Source organism: Nothobranchius furzeri, chromosome 10, assembly GCF_043380555.1.
Source record: "Nothobranchius furzeri strain GRZ-AD chromosome 10, NfurGRZ-RIMD1, whole genome shotgun sequence".
NCBI classification, from domain to species: domain Eukaryota; kingdom Metazoa; phylum Chordata; class Actinopteri; order Cyprinodontiformes; family Nothobranchiidae; genus Nothobranchius; species Nothobranchius furzeri.
The window spans coordinates 63,713,146-63,734,819 of NC_091750.1; the positions used below are offsets into that span (position 1 = coordinate 63,713,146).

General features: G+C 39.3%; 1 protein-coding gene across 6 annotated transcripts in view; it reads left to right on the forward strand.

The window, feature by feature from the left end:
* Nucleotides 1-16,922, forward strand: part of LOC107386956 (glutamate receptor ionotropic, kainate 1) — a 68,076-nt gene extending 51,154 nt beyond the window's left edge. For 2 of the 6 annotated variants that reach the window (XM_015961663.3, XM_054730875.2), the window contains 7 exons: nt 7-230; nt 1,184-1,302; nt 2,389-2,606; nt 5,023-5,245; nt 7,809-8,059; nt 8,463-8,612; nt 16,442-16,580. In XM_015961663.3, coding sequence (XP_015817149.1) covers nt 7-230; nt 1,184-1,302; nt 2,389-2,606; nt 5,023-5,245; nt 7,809-8,059; nt 8,463-8,588 — 1,161 coding nt within the window. In that variant the 3' untranslated portion in view covers nt 8,589-8,612; nt 16,442-16,580. Of the gene's footprint in view, nt 1-6; nt 231-1,183; nt 1,303-2,388; nt 2,607-5,022; nt 5,246-7,808; nt 8,060-8,462; nt 8,625-16,441 lie in introns of all 6 variants that reach the window. The other 4 variants (XM_070555901.1, XM_054730873.2, XM_015961662.3 and 1 more) reach the window with 4 other exon arrangements.
* The last annotated feature ends 4,752 nt before the right edge of the window (nt 16,923-21,674 follow it).

Here is a 21,674-nt window from a genome sequence, read left to right on the forward strand (position 1 = left end):
CATTAGGTTGCAGACCTCGCCGTGGCTCCTTTGACCATCACGTACGTCAGAGAGAAAGTGATCGACTTCTCTAAGCCCTTCATGACTTTAGGGATCAGCATCTTGTACAGGAAGCCCAATGGTACCAATCCAGGAGTGTTCTCCTTCCTTAACCCTCTGTCTGCGGACATCTGGATGTACGTGTTGTTAGCCTGCACCGGCGTCAGCTGTGTGCTCTTTGTGATCGCGAGGTAAGAACACAGATCGGTGCATGTGATAATAGTTGCTCTTTACTGCCGAACAGTGGCGGATTTAGCAATTTAGGGGCCCAAGGCGAACACAGACATGGGGCCCCCTTACACAAAATTTTTGACAATCTTATCTTTAACTGGATTTGCGAAACTCTACCCTCTTCTGACATTAGTTATTTTCCCTTTTTATCAGTCCTCTTTTTTCCTGTTTTTCTCTCCCTTTGAGTGCTTTCAATATTTGCTCTGCTTCCTTCTTCTTGTCAGTGCTCCTGTGCTTTTGCTTTTCTTTTTTTTTTCTTTTCTATTTTCCATTTTGGTCCATGTTTTCCTCCCTTTAAACATTTTCCATTGTCTTTCCATTTCTGCTTCCTTTTGATGTTTACATTGAAAAAAGACGTCACTTTTGGAAGTGAAGATAAAAGCTTTTTTTGAAGCAAGCTGCATCTTTCTCTTATTGGAGCCACTAGGATAACTCCATTTCATGCTTAATGTTTTGACTATTGCTTTGAGTTTGTTACGAACACTCCCGCCTCTCTTTTTCTGCTTTCTATTCTTCATCTTATTTGTGGTCTCATGGCACTTGGCAAACAACAATTTGGTGCATTACTGCCACCAACTGGAGTGGAGTGGAATGACTACCAATCACTTCCTGATTGTGCATCGGCATCTTAAAGGAATAGTCCATTGTGGCATTAACAGAAGGGTGCCAGCAGTCAGGGCTAGGGGGCCCCAAGCAGCCACCGACCTATGCCTAATGGTAAAACCGCCACTGCTGCCAAACAAAGGGCTGATTGGTCTAAACAATAAAAACAGTCCAAAATGAAATATTTCATTAGTAAAGAAAATTCTTAGGTAGGTTTGTAAAACTTTTGTAAGGAAGATGAGGCAGCTGGTTTGTAAATAATGTGGGATTTCTCTTTCCTTTTGTTTTTTTTTCTCTCATCGTTCTGAAGGTTTACCCCCTATGAGTGGTACAATCCACATTCATGCAATGCCTCATCAACTCTGGTACAGAACAACTTCACTTTACTCAACAGTTTCTGGTTTGGGATTGGAGCTCTCATGCGGCAAGGTACGTCACCTACTTTTAAAGCAGCTGATTTCAAAGAAGCTGTTCCAGAGGATGCAACAAATTTAGCAGAAAATGAATGAATTTTGAAAATGTTGCAAGATATGAATAAGATAGATATTTTTTGTTTTCAGTTAAGATCTCGACAGGGTCTCCTTGTTGGCATTTCCAAATTAATCACATTTTGTTTGTCTTACGTTCATTAATTTCATGCCGTTTCTGCTGATGATTGTTTATTTGATCTGTTTTCAGTTTAAAGTAATGTGATCTTTTTGTTTTCTGTGAATGTTGCTTTTGTCTAAGTGACGTGGATAAAAATCAGTTATCGATCCCAAACTAAAACAAGACACACATTGAAAACAACTAACGTAATAAATAAATCTGTTAAGTTTTCTAACCCTAATCCCATTTCCCTTTTTTGGCCGTTTTTCTATTAGATGTTGCTAGTCGTGCCTTACACATTTTTGCTTCTTGATTTAAATTTTACACTGAGGCAACTGCATCTGAAGTCCAGTTCACACAGCGGAAATTTAAAATAGTTGGTCGATTTTCAAAGAGAGAGAGACCCACACACGTGGTGGTAAAAAAAACATGAATACACCAATGTCCCCTGTGCAGCAACTCGGCAAATACACAACACACAAACCGCTTCCACTCATGGAAATTCCACACTCAGATTGGAATACTTGTGAGATTAAAGATGATTTCAAAGTAAACAAACATGGTGGAGGAAGAGCCTGCATTACTCTTCCATCACCTTGTTTTCTGACCAGCTTTTGTTTGTCTCCAAAAGTCGGACCAAGACAATCCAACATGTTTGAAAGCCCGGTTTTATCTTCTGAGCTGTCCCGACGTCCTTCGGAGAGTACCAAAGAACTCATAACACACCACAAAAGGCAGATTTATCTTATAAGATTATCATAAGAGTCGGTACCATAATCAAGCACAACTTTAAGAAATCTAGTCAAAATCGTCTTGATTATCTTACCGAGTGAACCAAGCTTTAAAAGTTATTTCATAGAACAAAAAAATCATGTTTTGTAAAATTAGTGCACAGCTGATCAATCATTACTTTTGATATGCCTACAGGCTCAGAGGTGATGCCTAAAGCTCTGTCCACACGTATAGTCGGGGGTATTTGGTGGTTTTTTACTTTAATCATCATCTCCTCCTATACGGCCAACTTGGCTGCCTTCCTCACTGTGGAAAGAATGGACGCGCCCATCGACTCGGCAGATGACCTCGCCAAACAAACACGAATTGAATACGGAGCAGTGAGGGATGGATCCACCATGACCTTCTTTAAGGTGAACTTCCAGTTTAATCATGATGAGCTCAGAACTCAAGGGATGAACCTGTTTCTACAAAACAACTTATTTTTCAAATAGGTTTTAAGGCATTTTATTACCCTCTTGTTGCATAAACATGTACCGAAGTCATACCGATATACAAAAGTGGTGAAAAACAAATTTTTTCCAATTACAGACCAATATCCTTATTGTTGCAGTTTTCAAAAATATTAGAAAAACTATTTATTACTAGGCTAGATGAATTCCTGACGAAAGAAAATATATTAAACGACAGTCATGGTTTTAGAACTAATCATTCAACTTCCAAGGTACTAATGGAACTTACAGAAGAAATATCAGAAGCAATTGACAAAAAGAACCATTTCATAAGTATTTTTATTGATTTAAAAAAGTGTTTGATACAGTAGATCACGAAATTCTTCTTAAAAAACAGTAAATATGGAATTAAAGCAATGGCTCTATAATAGTTAACAAGTTATTTGAATAATTTCCCTCTTGGATTAATAAAGTATCTTTGATTGATTGATTGAATGATAGGAAACAATATGTACAAATAAGTGACATTAAATCAAATCTACGTGATATTACTTGTGGAGTACCACAAGGGTCAGTACTGGGTCCGAAACTATTTATTATGTATATGAATTATATTGCCTCTATATCAAATATATTAAAATGTATTCTATTTTCAGATGACACTACCTTTTATTATGCAGGAGACAGTATCAAACAGATGGTAGAAACAGTACAAACTGAGATGAAAAAAAAATTATCGCTTGATGGGAATAATTTCTCATTAAACACTGATAAATCATGTTTCATGGTATTTAGTAACAGTAACTCAAATGATACAAGTATATTAAATATAGATGATATTAATATTACAAGAGTAAAAGAAGTCAAAATTTTGGGAGTTATAATCGATGAAAATGTATCTTGGAAGCCACATTTAAACAATGTGAAAACTAAAATAGCTAAAACAATTGCAATGTTACATAGAGTAAAATGGTCACTGGATGATAACTCCCTATATTTATTATAGGACTCACTTATTTGACCATATTTGAACTATTGTATAGAAATCTGGGGCACAACATACAAAACTTATACAAATTCTATATTGCAAAAAAAGCAATAAGAATCATTATAAGGAGTAATTACAGAGATCCATCAAACCTGTTATTCATAAAAACAAAAACATTAAAATTCTATGACCTAGTGGACTACAATATTTCTAAATTTACGTATAATGCGAACAAAAAATCCTTCCTAAAAAATTTACTTAAAAGATTTATAAAAAGACAGAGTAAACATGAACTAAAAGGACATGAATTATTTACAATACCTAAGCATAGAATACTTATAAAGGAGCGCTGTGTCTCTATATATGGAGTTAAAATATGGAATAAGCTAGGTAATGTAATCAAGGATGCGAAAACGATATTTACTTTCAAAAAACTAATTAAAAGTGAAATACTGGAATCATATACTTGAAAATCAATTATATTAAAAAAAATTAAATAAATAAATAAAGCTATAGCAGAATGTGTGTAGGTATATTCATGTGTGTATGTATAAATATGTACCGGTATGCATGTTTTTTTATGTGTATATGTAGTGGATACGTGTGTATATCTATATCTATATGTTCAAATGAAGTATGTGCGACCATATGGGCATGTGATGCACTTTAATGTATATATGTATGTGCAAAAATCCTTTTGCTTTTTGAATTATTATTACTATTAATTTTTTCATTCTTCTTTAAAAATTTAACTCAAGTTAGCAAACCAGTCAAGCAACTACTTTGTATAGGCCAATTTATAATTATTGTTATTTCATTGCAAAAATGTCATTTTAGTTAAAAAGGGGCAGATAACTTAAGTTTTCTTCTTTCTGTTCCCTTTTCATTTTCTTGTTTTGAGAAACCTCATTTTATTTGTTAGTGATGTTTTTTTTTTCTATTTTAATAATAAATGAAATAAAAAATAAGAAAAATCCTTTAAAAAGCACCTAAATAATATACTACAATAATCTACTATAATGTTAGAATATACTGAGTTAGGGCTGTCCAGTTTCTGGCTCACATCAACCAACTTCCTTCGCATCCTGTGGCTCAGCGTGTTGGAATCATGCGGGGCTTTATCCTCCCAGATTTTAGCTAGCGATTATGGCTGCCTGTATGGGAAGGAGCTGGCTGTGTTGGTAACTTCGACAAATTGCTGCTGGGGAATTAGAACACAGCTGTCCCGTTTCCTCTGGCAAACCAGAGACATATCCACAATGAAACGTGATGTATTTTACATGCTAATCTAGTCAAGTGTGTGTGCAACATGTATTGTGCATGCCACCTCTTTGTATTTGACACAAATGAATCATACGTCTTACCTGCTCGTCTGTTTGGGCTTTTCAGAAGTCTAAGATATCCACGTATGAGAAGATGTGGGCCTTTATGAGTAGCAGGAAGACCGCCCTGGTCAAGAATAACAAGGAAGGCATCACACGAGTCCTGACAACGGACTACGCCATGCTGATGGAGTCCACAAGCATTGAATACATCAGCCAGAGAAACTGCAACCTTACACAGATTGGAGGGCTTATAGACTCTAAGGGCTACGGAGTGGGAACACCTATCGGTAAGAGGAACCCAGTTAGTCAAAACTTTCAGTTCCAAACCAATGCTTTAAGTTACAATTGCAAATCTGGAAAACAAGCTATCTTAAAACATTTGTATGCCTGTTAATAACGTTCTAACATAGTATAGCTATAAATATTCTGTGGTGATTAAAAAAAGTGAAAAAAAAAATTATCTCGCATGTGTCTAAAACCCTTAGCCAATACCACAACTTGGTCCAAAAGCATCATGTGGACCATCAGGTTGTCTGTCTCACCAAACCAGCACACTTACCTGGGTCCTCCGCTAATTACACACTCACGTATTTAGCAACAGAACACCACTTGTGTGGTTCTCCGCTCAATATTACCAGAGAAGGAGAAACAGCCCTTCGCTGTGGTATGGTGGTGGTGATGCCTTGAGTCATTTTCTGGAAAAAAAACTGCTTCTTTTGTCAAGAAGTAGAAGTTGATCATAAAAGAAACGATGGAAAAGGGCAGAATTTGGAGTCCTGCTCATTAATATTCATGATATGCAGACATCTCACCGCTGATTGGCTGAGAGCAGCACAACTCATCTGCTGCTTTTGTCTATTTTTATTTCATTTATAAAAAAAATAGATTTTATGTCTACAAATAACATAAACCAGGACATTTTCTACCATTTTGTGTAGTTGCTAATGCTTATAGTTAGCTTCTACTAGTTGATATGCACTCTGCTCTCTCCTCGCCATTAGATCAACAATCCTTTGCAGTCACAAGCCAAGGATGAACAGAGAGTTTCCCCGTCTATTTACTATAGGCGACTCATGCAGGAAATAGGGGTAGAAGGTTGTTTTCATGTTCAGCATACATGTTAAACTCAGAGTGATGATGGTATTTAAAAGATAACGGTTTGCAGCCGAGTGTGAAGCATCTGGGATGAGGATCAGCTCCTCTAAATTTGAGACCATGATCTTGAATTGGAAGAGGGTAGAATGCCTTCTTCAGGTCAGGGACGAGGTCCTGTGTCAAGTTGAGGTGTTAAGTGTTTCAGGATCTTGTTCATGAGTGAGGGAAAGATGGAGCGTGAGATCAATAAGTGGATTGTTGCTGCATCTACATTACTGTGGTTGTTCTACCAGTCTGTTGTGGTGAAGAGAAAGCTGAGCCGGGGGGCAAAGCTCTCAATTTGCTGTTTCATCTACATTCCTACCCTCACCTGGTCACGAGCTTTGGGTAGTGACCGAAAGAACAATATCGCTGATACAAGTGGCCAAAATGAGTTTTCTGTGCAGGGCGTCTCCCTTAGAGATAGGGTGATAAGCTCAGTCATCCAGGAGGGGCTTGGAGTAGATCTGCTGCTCCTCCAAATTGTGAGGAGCCAGTTGAGGTGGTTTGGGCATCTGATTAGGATGCCTCCTGGATGCCTCTTTGGTGATGTTTTCTGGGCACGTCTGACCGGGCAGGAGACCCAAAGGAAGACCCAGGACACGCTGGAGGGACTATGTTTCTCGGATGGCCTTGGGATTCCCCCGGAGGAGCTGTCCCAAGTGGCTGGGGAGAGGAAAGTCTGGGCCTCCTTGCTTAGGCTACTGCCCCCCACGACCTGACACTGGATACGCGGCTGAAAATGTTTGGCTGGTATTACACATTTCCTTTTCAAATTAACCATTCGTTAACACATTAAATGAGATTTTAGCTCAAAACAGAGCAAAATGCCTCCCCATCTTTTGTTGATCCAGATTTAAAAATTTTTGCTTTTCTTCTCAATTTACATATTTTCCACCCATTATTATGACGTTCACAATGAAGAAGACCATATCTGAGCTCCTCCTGTCAGGCGTAAATCCACTTCTCAGTTTGTTTTCTTGGTTGTCATTAAGACAAATAAAGAACGTGACACACATCCAGCAGAAACCCAAAATCCCTTTATGTCAGCGGGCCCGCCCGACGAGCCTGGTACTGCTGTTTGCTACTCTCATGCTGTTCTTCCTGTAGGAAATAGGTGACATTGCTGAAAATAATGAGCACCGCACAGTGAAGGAACAGCTGCAACGCAGCCTCAAATGGAGAAAACAACCGCAACCGGGTTTATCTGGAACCGAGTCAAAGTTGGTCCTTGTTTTCCACGAGAACACCTTCATGAAAATCCCATCAAGCCAAGTTCAACCCACTGAATATAACGGATTCAATGTACTTGTTTAATCAATCTTCTAATCTTAAACTTGTTTCCATGCGCTCAGAGACTTTAGGTCAGAAACTCCTGAAGATTTCTGCAGGAATCATAAAACCTCTCTGGGATAAACAGCTTTTTCTATACAAGGGATTAACATATGGAAATCCCTACATGCAAAACTCAGATTGAACTCTGGCTGGCATCATTTAGATTAAAACTGAAGTGATTTCTTAAGAAAGATCACACATTTTCTACAGAATGACAATCAGCTTATTGTATTTTTGATTGGAGCTTATTCGGTTGTTTTGTTTTTGCATTACTTGGTTCTACTAAGTATTTTTTTAAATTTATTTTCTTACTTTTTCTATTTCAGACTCTAATAACGTGAAAGTTGCTTGAATGGTTGCATCATTTGCTTCCATCCCCAGGATCTCCATACAGGGATAAAATCACAATAGCGATCCTTCAGCTGCAGGAGGAAGGAAAGCTTCACATGATGAAGGAGAAGTGGTGGAGAGGAAATGGCTGTCCAGAGGAGGACAACAAGGAGGCCAGCGCTCTGGGCGTGGAGAACATTGGTGGAATCTTTATAGTCCTCGCCGCCGGACTGGTTCTCTCTGTTTTCGTGGCTATCGGAGAGTTTATCTACAAGTCCCGAAGGAACGCCGACATAGAGGAGGTAAGTGAGGCTGAGACAAAAACTAACGGTCGTGCTAAGCGTCTTTACACATATGCCAAACTAAATTAGGTGTGTTTATGATGACTTTTCATTAAAAGTTCTATGAAAAACACATTTGTAGTTTAATTATAAACTATGATTATTTATGTGGAATCTATAAATGACCACAGAAATGTTATTTTTGCCATTTAAATTTTTTTTTTTGTAAAAGCTGTAAATCTTGACCATCTTACCCTTTCCATTTTTTACTTTTATAAAGAACAAAGCTAAAGAATGAGCACCACGCATGTGAACATTCATTTAGTTTGCTTTCTTTTTGGTTCTTTCATGTTGTTATACCTTTATAATTTTTCTCATTTATGTTTTCTCCTCCATCCTGTTTTTATTTATTTTTTTGCATCAGGCCTTTTGTTTCTTTTACGGCTTGCAGTCTCGTCAGTTTCAGCGCCGTGGCTCCACTTCCTCCTCTGACAGCTCCTTATCTAATGATCTGGAGAGCGGCAGGCTGCTGGGGGATGACACAGAGTAGCCTCTGCAGCTCTGTAGACAATAGGTTTGTAACCAGGTGTGCTCCCAGTGTACCTGCACTCAGTCCAAATCACTCCCATCCCTGCGTGTTTGCTTGTTTTCTCACACTAAAAGCCGATCCAGACCTTTTTATTTCCTGAAACGTGTTTGTTTACCACTTGTTTCTGAAGTATTTTAGACTAAAGATAACAGAAAGTAATAGGGCTGAATGATTTTAGGAAAATATTGAGTTGTGATTATTCCGACAAAACTTGTGATTTCAATTATATTCATGATTTTCTCAAATCAAGCTTCAGCACAATGTTCACTAAGTACAGTAACTCCGACTTCACACTGGAGGCATCAGCGGTGCGGAACGGCAGCGGAACAGTTTACTTGTGCACTTTGCTGCTGGTAAATGTCTGTATTTCTATAGAGCCTTCTTAGGATTCTACAACCCCCCGAAGGTGCTTCACAACACAATCAGTCATCCACTCATCCACCCATTCACATGCTGGTGATGATGAGCTTCATTGTAGCCACAGCTGCCCTGGGGCTCACTGACATAGGCGAGGCCTGCTGAACACAGGCACCACCTGTCCCTCCGACCACCACCAGCAGTCAAGGTGGGTTAAGTGCCTTGCCCAAGGACACAACAGCAGCATTCTCTGGACGGAGCTGGGATTGAACCTGCAACCTTCCGATTGCTGGACAACCCGCTCTACCTTCTGAGATACCGCTGTCCCCAAATCCACACTGGGAAAGTCTCAGCCACGGAGCGGCTTCTCCGCCGGACTTGTGAGATCATAAAATCCCTCGAGACTTCAAAGGTCACGGTTTCTTTATGGCATCCACCTTTAAACCTAAAAGAAGAAGGATATCGCTGTTTGATGTCATATATAGTGTTGTTCCTCTCCACTGCCAGGATTAAAGCCATGAAAAAAACATACATTTGCACTACAGTTGCTGGGAGTAAATAAGCTGTTAGGTCACATGAATGGACGTAATCTTATAAATCACATCGTAGCAATTGTCTTTAGTTTGAAATTTACCAGACATTTTACACTGAAACTTTGTCATTTCCTGTCTAGCTCTACGCTGCAGAGATTGACATGTTGCAAGAAACCAATCCTATGTTCTGCAGCGTGGCGAGCTACCTCTGGGACACGCCTGAAAATGTCTGCACTGTGGTCTGTTTGGATCAACCCCATAGACCATTATGGATTCTATTTGAAGCAGCAATGTTCTGCTGCTGTTCCGCGACGCTGATGCCTCTAGTGTGAAGTAGGGGTAACATTTACAAACATCACAGGAAATGACATCATGCCATCAAAACAATAGCTAGCATATTATTCTAATAATGCAAGGATAAAAACTCTAATTCATTAAATAACAGTAAACAAGCCTTCAGAGTTTTCCCAACATGGCTTTACGAGGCACGGACGTTATTCTGGGCTTTCTTCTTAAAAAAAAATACAACGCTTTAACACTGAACTCTGAAATAGAACAAACTAATCAACTTGACTTTGAAATTTATTGCCTCATTTTGAATGTGTTTTTAGTCAAAGCTGAAGCTGCTTTCAGCTAATTCTTGTACAGTAATGCAAGTACCTTGCTTTCATTATTTTTTGTGTTATTGCTTTTGAATAATTAATTAATTTATTTTATTGAATTGAATTCAATTTAAGAATACATATTTGTATATTTTATTATTTCTTTTATAATTAATGCTGTTTTAAATGTTCTTTATAAACATTAAATATTAATATTCTTGGTTGCAGCGTTATGCCTCATTAGGCTTTAATACATGCATATAAAATTAGCTTGAAGAACAGTAAGATTTAAGACATGGACTGATACATTTGGAATAGATTTTAAGCAGTGGGTGAGGATCTGCGTCCGGAGGAGAGCTCAACAGTGAGTTCAGCGCTGGTTACGGATGCTAAGAGGGATTGGTGTGAGCTTGCTGGGAGGCAGAAAGCTAAAGTTACCCACACACAGGGGATTAAAAAGTTTATGGCTAGAGCCGAGCAGACTGAAGAACATTTAGTACCCGGATCTCAGGAAGAATTAAAGAAGAAAAGAGCAGTTTGAGTAGCTTATTTCAATACCTTTACTAGCCTTTTTCAATAGTAAAGGTATTGCAATGGATAGTAAGGACATTGAGGGGTGCCGTACTCTTCCAAGCAAAAACAAGAATCAAAAACCTGCCATTATTATACGATTTGTTAATAGGAAGCAAAAAAACAGCTACTGAAGAAAGGAAGAAAGTTGAAAGGAACGAATATGTATGTTAATGAACATCTAACCAAGAAAAATGCAGATATTCCAAGACAAGCAAGATTATTAAGAAAACAGAAATACAGTCAACCTGGACAACAGATTGTAAGGTGTTCATTAAGTTAAATGGAACACTGGAGCAGGCACAGGTCTTAGTCATTAAAGAGCTGATGGACCTGGAAAAATACGGCTGATAAAATCTAAGCCAAAGCATTGGGATGGTCGATGGTACTTGTAATGAATTGTCAAATAGGATGGTACTTGGCCTAGACGAAGTACTGTTAGAGGTGATGGTGTGTGGATAAGATATATAATAAAGTCAGATGGCTGACAGATTTTAAGTAACAAATCAAATGGATGCTGAAACTGGGACATTGGGGTATGATAGCAATATAGTGAAGTGCCTTGAGACGACTCTTGTCGTGATTTGGCGCTATATAAATAAACTTGAATTGAATTGAATATAGATCCTGACTGTAATTTTTTTTACTAAAATGTTAAAGGACTGTAATTATTATACAATGGAACAATTTAAAAGGAACATAGAGTGGGGTAAGAATATAACTATGGTTCATTTCAATAGTAGAAGTCTATATGCAAACTTTCAATACATTAAAGCATATATAGCACAGTTTAATCAACCATTTGATGTGATAGCAATATCAGAGACTTGGATAAACACTGGAAAAGAAGAGGATTTTGAGATGGAGGGATATGAGTTCCTCCATCTAGATAGGACAAATAGAAAAGGAGGTGGGGTGGCACTCTATGTTGAAACAAATTTAAGGTTTGAAAAAATTAGTAAAATGACGAGGGTGGTAGATGGAGTGATGGAATGTATAACAGTGGAATTCTATATGAAAAAACAGAAAAATATCATTGTTAGTTGCATATATAGAAAACCAGGATCAAAGATTGAGACTTTTAAGGACATTATGGAGGACTTGTACACAAATCTGAATCAGAAGAGAATGTTTATTTGTGGAGACTTTAATATTGATTTATTGAACCCGAATCATAATAAGAGTACTGAAGAATTTATTGAGTCAATGTATTGTATGGGATTATTTCCCCTGATAACAAGACCGACGAGAATAACCACTCATGGTGCAACTCTATTAGATAATATTTTTACAAATGTAATGGAAGAAAATATAAAAGGCGGGATATTGATAAATTATATAAGTGACCACTTACCAGTTTTTGTAACTTATGACTGTTGCTATAAAGTTCATAGAAATGTAGGTAAGATGAAATATAAAACAATTAGAACAGAAAAGACAATGCAGTGTCTCAAAACGGAGTTAATAAAACAAGACTATTGTATATAAACACAAGGATGTCAATAAAGCCTATGAGGCATTCTTAAGTATATTCATGACCTTATTAGAGATAAACAGCCTACTTATTGAAGTCAACAGGAAAGACAAGTATACAGGAAGACCATGGATGACGAAGGGACTGCAAAATGCCTGTAAAAAACACTTTATATAGATAATTCATTAAAAATAGAACTACAGAATCTGAAAAGAAATATAAAAATAATACAAATAAATTAATTAACATAATGAGAACTTGTAAAAAAGAATACTTCATCAAAAAGTTAGAAGATAATAAAGATAGCATGAAAGGGATTTGGAATGTATTAAATAGTATAATAAAAAATGCACCAAGGACTAATGACTGCCCTGGGTATTTTATGGAAGGGACATATACTATTAGCAAAATGAACGAAGTAGTAGATTAATTTAATGACTTTTTTGTACATACAGGGTCAAAACTAGCTGCGGAAATAAAGGTTGATTTGATAGAAAGGGAGACTGGAGGAAACATTGAAAGGAATGCAAGTTCAATGTTTTTAAGAGCAGTGGAAGAGAAGGAGATATATGATATTGTCAGTGGACTTAAGAACAAAACAAGTACTGACTTCCATGATATTGATATGGTAACAGTAAAGAGAGTAATTGATGGTATTGTAAAACTGCTACAATATATTTTTAATTTGTCTTTCCAGGAAGGGGTTTTTCCACAAAAAATGAAAGTAGCAAAAATTATCCCATTTATAAATCAGGTGAAAAGCATTGTTTTACAAATTATAGACCAGGGTCGGTACTCTGCCAGTTTCTAAGATACTGGAAAAACTATTTCTAAAAAGATTTAATAACTTTGTGGATAAACATGATCTGTTGGCAAATTGCCAGTATGGGTTTAGAAATAACAGATCAACACTGATTGTTTTAATGGAAGAAATAACGGAATGTATGGATAACAAGAAGTATGCACTTAGAGTTTTTTCTAGATCTAAAAAAAGCATTTGATACTGTTGACCACAAAATTCTAATAATCAAACTGGAGAAATATGGGTTTAGGTGTGTGGTATTGGATTGGATAAAAAGCTATGTGATGAATCAACAGCAATATGTACAAATAAATTAGTTTAAATCTAAATTGATGGATATTGAGTGTGGAGTACCTCAAGGATCAGTATTGGGACCAAAATGTTTATAATGTATATAAATGATATTTGTAAAGTATCGAAGATACTAAAGTTTGTAATTTTTGCAGATGATACCAATATACTTTGTTCAAGTGGGGAGTTTCAACAGGTTGTGGAGGTGATCACACAGGAGTTAAAGATATTAAAGAAGTGGTTTGATAGAAACAAATGGTCCTTAAATTTAAATAAAACAAAATTTATATTATTCAGAAACTATAAGGAAAACATTAACATTGAAATTTGTGTTGATAATGTATATCTAGAAAGGGTTAATACCATAAAACTTCTTGGGGTGATCATTGATCATAAGGCCTGTTGGAAATCACACATCACTTATGTGAGGGAAAAGTTAGCACGGGGCATTGCTGTCTTGGGGAAAGTAAAACATTTTCTGGATAGGAAAACATTATATATGTTATATTGTGCTTTACTATTACCATACATGAGTTATTGTGTTGAGGTTTGGGGAAACACATATAAAAGTAATATTCAGACTATAATCATAATGCAGAAAAGGGCTATTAGACTAATAAATCACGAGGGGTATAGGGCTCATAAAAACGCACTCTATACTAAGATGCAAGCTTTAAAATTCCAGGACCTGGTCAAGTTTAAAACAGTACAAATAATATATAAGGTGAGGAAAGGGATGCTCCCAATTGAAATAAGTAAACGGTTCTAAAGAGAAGGGAGGTATAATTTTAGAGGGAAGTGGAATTTAAAAGTAAAAAGAGTAAGAACAACATTGAAAACAATGTCTATCTCTATAGCGGGCGTTAAATTCTGGAATGAGTTAACAGAAGAAATAAAGGTCAGTAGTGATATAAACCAGTTCAAAATAAAACTCAAACAAGAAATGTTAAATAAGTATAAGAACGAAGAAAATGCAAGTAACCCAGGACGGCATGCAAACTGAAGTTTGATCTCTTCTACAACTTAGCAAATCTAAATATAGTTCTAGTTGAACATGAGAATTATTTTTCTGTTTGTTTGAAGGCATTGTTTATGTTTATTGTTTATTCGCTTAGCAGACGCTTTTATCCAAAGCGACTTACAATTGATAACCTGTAGGGCATGTTGTGATCTGTGGGGAAAACCGGAGTACCCGGAGGAAACCCACGCATGCATGGGGAGAACACGCAACTCCACGCAGAAAGGCCACAGCTGAGTTTTGAACCTGCGACCGTCGTGCTGCGAGGCAACAGTGTTAACCACTGCGCCACCATGCAGCCCATTGTAAATGTTTTGTTGTTCAAATTGAGATGATGAGGATGTACACCTGAGGGGGTAGGGCTACATAAGTATATACTTCTGCCTACTCCTTTTCAAACAACTGCTTGGAAGGATTTTATGAACATGGCTGCAGGGCATATATATATATATATATATATATATATATATATATATATATATGTAGTGTATGAATAAAACATTTTACTCAAGATTATTTAGACGTTAAAGAGTACAAATGTTGGAATTTCCACTGGAGCCATCAGAAGAAATGAGAAATCTCAAAGGGCGACTGATTTGTTTGGGAAGCCTTCGGCAAAGCCACGGGATGAAAGAAGACTTTCTGTGGTCCTTGAACACAAATATAAAAAGATTATAACAAAATGACTGTTGTGGACGAACTAATCAGCCAAACACGTGAAAAGGGAAAGAAAAAAAAACGCAATTGAGGATTGATGAGTTTTTAATGGGATCTAATATTCTGCTGCACTGAATAAGCCCGAAGCTTTCCAGATCAGATGGTCAGCTCTTTGATCGTTTCAAATAATTACCATATCATTAACTAGCTAATTGTTTTTTTTAATCACACAATAAAAGAAGGTTGCTCTGCAAAATCATATTTAATGAAAGAGCAAAATTAAGAGATCCGTTGCAGCTTTTAAGTTAAGCAAAAGTCCTTTATTTTTATTTATTTATTTGTTTTTGTTTATTTAATCTTGGTTGTTTGTCCACACCTGAAGCAGAAATTTGGACTTTTTTCTCAGAGGGCACCATCTAGATGCCACAAAATATATTGCACCTCAAGCCCCTTTCCCTACATCTGTGATGACGGCTGTAACGCCTCTCATTCGTCAACGCATACCTCTAGTCAGCCAACATTACTAAAACACACCCCTATTTTTCCCCCCTAAATTTAACCAACCCTGCGTCAGACTAGGTCATGGAAAGACAATCCTGGTCCTTGAATGTTGCTATCCACCGCTAGTCTAGCTACTTCTGCAGTCAAAGATGGCATCTGGCGATGGCGCAAACATCTTTCTTTAGAAGAAAGGCTTTTAGCACTTTTTCTTTTTGTGGTTTTAAAAGACATAACCAAGTCATTTAGAACAGAGGACAGAGCCGCAGGAGGCCCCCAGGTCGACCCAGGACAGGTTGGAGAGGTTACATCTCCAATCTGGTCTGGGAACGCCTTGGGGTCCTGCCGGAGGAACTGGTGGAGGTGGTTGGGGAGAGGACAGTCTGGAGCTCCCTAGTTGGTATGCTGCCCCCGTGACCCGGACCTGGATGAGCGGAGGAAGACGATGAGGACGACAGAGCCGCAGCGAACTCCGCTTTAGACGCCATCTTCACTGTTTATGAGAAACGGAGCGCCACGGTGTGTGACGTACGCCACTCGGCGCCGATTGGCTCCGTTAGAATTCTCAGGGGGTGGGGTTATTTCAATAGGAGCGTTATAAGGCCATTTGCTTCCCATAGGAAGCATTGGCATGGCTGACCAGGCTAGGAAAACTCTGGATAGATGTTTTAAAGGGGAATCTTAGGATGCCAGCCCCAAATTCCAAGGCTTCAAGACAATTTTATGATGTTGCCATAAACAGATTATTTACAAAATACTGCTTTACGAGAGTCAGTGACTCACCTTCTAATATAAGACCACTTTTTTAGTTTCTTTTGCCATGAAAAATAACAGCTGTCTGGATGGGGGGAAACTGGGGGGCCAGCAAATTTATGATAGCAGAAGTACTGGCCCCCACTTAGGGGCACCACTGTAAACTTAGCAGCAGTTTTACTTTATGATTCTATCTTTTTGATGCATTAAAACTCAGAAAAAGAGCTATAACATGTGACACACATTTCTTTCTTTACAGTGCATGTCTTTTAGTGCTATGATGGAGGAGTTGGGGATTTCCCTTCAGTGTTACAAAGGCATCCGGAGCAGGCCACGTCCACACAACGCAGCGAGGTCCCCGTGTGTCCTCTGTCAGCCCAGACGTGGGGCCAGAAGGGAAGGAAGACGAGACTCCAGCACATGAGAACCGAATCTGAAACATGATGGAATTTTTATCAGAGACCATTTGATCATTTCCCGCCTGTCAGGTCTGTCTGTGGTCCAATAAATTTAGAAAAGTGATTTTCCTCCTTTAAACTTGATGTGTGTGTATAAAACAAAGTGACATGCAGATGACTGTTAAAAGCAGATGATGACTGTAAGGATGACAATCTCTCAAATGAAATAAAACACTGCTGCACCCTCACGGTTTTAGCTATGCAGCGTCTGGCCTGCACGCTTTACAAACCACCCCAATGTGTAAATGTAATACATCTTTAACAGCTTTTCCGAATAAAAATTTTGTATTGCATTTTTTTTTTCAAGTGGGTGCGTGATTGTTTGTTGTTGTTGTTGCTTACTGCTGGCAGTTGCCATATTTTTTGTTTGCCTGCCGGCGTCCCACGAAGCAGCTTCAGAGTGGGTTACTGAGCCGTCCGAAGCCAACACGAAGAGATAACAACCTCTAAGGAAAAACAGGAACACACCTGCTGTTTCATATCTCACAACATCACAGACGTCAAACCAGACACACTCACACACACACCATAGCCTGATGTCGGCACGAGACGGGAAGAAGGGAAGGACAAAATCAGAAATGTGTTTTTAAATGCAAAAAATATAAATTCTCGGTGGGTAGAAGTGAAAGCAAAATTTCTGTGTTCAGCTGGGAGTAAAGAAACTTGTTTATTCATTTATTTTAGTTTTTTTTGTAGTTGTCAGTTTTGAAAGCCTGAGGGTGATGTCTTTCCTCCCAGCACGATGCATTCAGAGTGAATACCTTCTGCCAAAGTCCCATTGGATCATTTACATTTAAAGCCATACATGTCAGAGACCTGTTTTAAAAACAGCCTGGTTTGTTCTTTTAATTTTTTTGCAAGTTTTCCAAACATGAATTCATCTGATTCCTAGAGAAAATAATCTAAATATGGCGTGCATTTAAATGGACCCGGTTCGCTTTAAATAATCTGTTTTGTCTTTGTTTTTTTTTTTTTTTTGTTTTTTTTTTTTTTTTTTACATCTTTAAACAATCATTCTAAATGTGTCACAGTTACACAGATTACAAACGTTGATGTATCTGAGCATTTATCATTTCAAAACATCAACAAAGTTTGGTAATATTTGATTAAAATCCTTTAATGATTTTTTCATGTTCCGTGCCTCCTTTATTGAGGCGGCCGACTGGAGCTGTAGTCGCAGGATCGTTGGTGCCTGTCATGGTGGCAACCCCCGAACCCGCTGGTGGACACTGGCGGTTAGGGATGCCGTCAAGCTGAAGAAAGAGTCCTATCAGGTCTTTTTGGCCTGTGGGACTCCAGAGGCAGCTGACGGGTACCGGCAGTCTAAGTGGAACGCGGCTCGGGTGGTCGCCAAGGCAAAAGCATGGGAGGAGTTTGGTGAGACCATGGAACAAGACTTCTGTACGGCTTCGAGGAGATTCTGGTCCACCATCCGGCGCCTCAGGGGGGGAAAGCAGTGCGTTACCAACACTATCTATAGTGGGGACGGTGTGCTGCTGACCTCTACTCAGGACGTTGTGGATCGGTGGGCAGAATACTTTGGAGACCTCCTCAATCCCACCGACACGTCTTCCAGTGAGGAAGCAGAGTCTGGGGACTTTGAGCTGGCCTCTCAAATCTCTGGTGCTGAGGTCACTGAGGTGGTTAAAAAACTCCTCTGTGGCAAGGGTCCAAGGGTGGATGAGATCCGCCCGGAGTTCCTTAAGGCTCTGAATGTTGTGGGGCTGTGTTGGCCGACGCGGCTCTGCAATATTGCGTGGGCATCAGGGGCAGTCCCACTGGACTGACAGACCGGGGTGGTGGTCCCCTTATTTAAAAAGGGGGACTGCAGGGTGTGTTCCAACTACAGGGGGATCACACTCCTGAGCCTTCCTGGTAAGGTCTATTCAGGGGTTCTGGAGAGAAGGGTCCGTTGGATTGTTGAACCTCAGATTCAGGAGGAGCAATGTGGTTTTCGTCCTGGCCGTGGAACACTGGACCAGCTCTATACCCTTAGGGGGATCCTGGAGGGTGCGTGTGTTTTGTGGATTTGGAGAAGGCTTTTGACCTCGTCCCTCGGGGGACCCTGTGGGGGTACTCCAGGAGTATGGGGTACCAGGCCCTCTAATACGGGCTGTTAGGTCCCTGTATGTCCGGTTTCAGAGCTTGGTCCGCATTGCCGGCAGTAAGTCGGGCTCGTTCCCAGTGAGAGTTGGACTCCGCCAAGGCTGCCCTTTTTCACCGATTCTGTTCATAACCTTTATGGACAGGATTTCTAGGCACAGCCAAGGTGTGGAGGGCATCCGTTTTGGTGGCCTGAGGATCAGGTCTCTTCTTTTTGCAGATGATGTGGTCCTGTTGGCTTCATCAGAACATGATCTTCAGGTTTCGCTGGAGCAGTTCGCAGCCGAGTGTGAAGCAGCTGGGATGAGAATCAGCTCCTCTAAATCTGAGACCATGGTCTTGATTCGGAAAATGGTAGAATGCCTTCTCCGGATCAGGGATGAGGTCCTGCCCCAAGTGGAGGAGTTTAAGTATCTTGGGGTCTTGTTCACGAGTGAGGGAAAACTGGAGCGTGAGATCGATAGGCGGATTGGTGCTGCATCTGCAGTGATGTGGGCGTTGTACCGGTCTGTCGATGTGAAGAGAGAGCTGAGTCAGAAGGCGAAGCTCTCGATTCACCCGTCTATCCACGCTTATGGTCATGAGCTTTGGGTAGAGACCGAAAGAACGAGATTGCGGAAACAAGCGGCCGAAATGAGTTTTCTCCGAAGAGTGGCTGGGCTCTCTCTTAGAGATAGGGTGAGAAGCTCGGCCATTCGGGAGGGGCTCGGAGTAGACCCGTTGCTCCTCCACATCGAGAGTAGCCAGTTGAGGTGGCTCGGGCATCTGGTCAGGATGCCTCCTGGACGCCTCCCTGGTGAGGTTTTTCAGGCACGTCCAACCGGGAGGAGACCTAAAGGTAGACCCAGGACACGGTGGAGGGACTATGTCTCTCACCTGGCCAGGAACGCCTTGGGTTTCCCCCAGAGGAGCTGGCCCAAGTGGCTGGGGAGAGGGAAGTCTGGGCCTCTCGCCTTAGGCTACTGCCCCCGCGACCCATCTCTGGATAAGCGGATGAAAATGGATGGATGGATTTTTTCTTATTTTACAGCTTTAGCTAATTTATTTATAATGTTTTTAACAAATCTCAATAGAATTGACTTTCAGTCATCCACAGATTTTTTAACACATTGGCAAATTGACTAAACTGGCAAAAGTTTGTTGAAAACTGGATAATGTAATGTTTACTTTTACAACTGGAAACTGTTCTTTGAGCTTCTATTTGGATGCAAACTTTATTGGGGCTCAAAATGGCTCAGGAGCACTGACAAATGGCCAAACCCAACTCGATAAAAAGCCTTTAAAAATGACAGATTGGTTTGCCCTGCTCATTCTCCCAGGGTGTTAATATTAAATAAGCTCTGTGCTGATTGGCTGGTTTACCCTGACGGCTTTATAATGCTACCTGAAGCTAGCAAGTCGGTCATGTACAGAATCAGGATAATTAAATGGCTTTATCTGGCATTCATTCAAAATCTATATTCACAGTAGCTCATGCTAGTGTTAGCAGTAGCTTCGGTTAGCATTACCACTGCTATCAGACATTCTTTCAAATCTTAGAGATTCCCAGTACATTCTAGAATGTTACGTGTGTTCTGACCTTCTTCTTTGTTGTTTTCCTGTCATCCAACAAGGATGTTAGCAGTAGCTCATGCTAGCATTAGAAGAAGCTTGGGCCAGTGTTAGCAGTGGCTCAAGTTAGCATCATTCTTCTGCAGTTAACATTACTACCACCAGTGTTTTTATGATGACTCTGAAGTGGATTGGGGCATTGTAATTGAAGGGTCTCTGGCTGCCAATGACGTGTTAAAGGTTGAATATGGAACAATTTAATAGAAATAAAAATAATTCCTACACGGGGCATTTAGAGGTGTGCAGAATGAAGGTACAGTATTTCCTTTAAAAGCTATATTTTATTTAAAAAAATAATCAAATATGTACTTTGACAGGCACAACACTGGGTTTATGTTTACATCTAACAGCCAACAAAGGGCGCCATTGCAAATTGCTAAACAGTCTGCTCGGCACAGCGAGTCTGGCAAGTCAAGCAGTTGCTTCTGAGCCCAGAAGATGTCATCATTCTCAAATAAGGAGCGATCATAAAAGACCTAAAGCCAAGTGAAGCCCACAACAGATGGAGCCAAATAAAAAAATACTTGAATCGGCAGCAAACCTATCCCGAAGTCTGGAAACCTTGTTTTATTATTGTGAGTACAACCTCCAAACAATAGATGTCGCTTTGCTGTTTGTGTTCCATATTTAACTTTTAAACCAGCTTTTCTCAGAATGAAGTGTTTCTCCGTGGCCATTACAACATTATTGATTTCCACAGGAAAGCAGGTTAGTTACTAAAGAAGCTAAAGTAAATCTTAGTTCCTACATATTACAAGTGGTTTATAGGTAGTAGTTATTTTATTAAAACTTAGAAATGTCCGAAAATTAGACATATTTATTGCTGTACCTATGATGCACCGTTGATTCACAGAGCAGATATAAATATTTCATGCATATCCGGGTTTGTTCCAGTTGTCTGAAAACCTTCAGAGTGAAAAAAAATAATCAACGCTAACATGATTAATTTATTCATCTACCTTGATTCTTCCACCTCTTGTCCATCTCGTTTAATCATTTCCGATTCACATTTTCAGTTATTCTGCCCTCCTTTTATTCCTCTAGCTCTGCTCCTCCTGAAACCCAGTCAGCAAACTGCAAGTGGATTTAAAGCACTGAAACCTCTGGCACTCTTAACATTTAATGATCAGCAACATCATTAAGAATCAGCGGGATGCCAGCTGATCACATCAACATCACTGAATGCTAGCGTGTAAATAATGCTTGAAAGGGAAAAGGTAAGAAACTGAATTTTAATGATCAGGATAAAAGTGACCTTCGGTTCCCAGGTTTCACCGGCTAATGAACTGACATTTCTAACATTAGGGAGCAATAAATGAC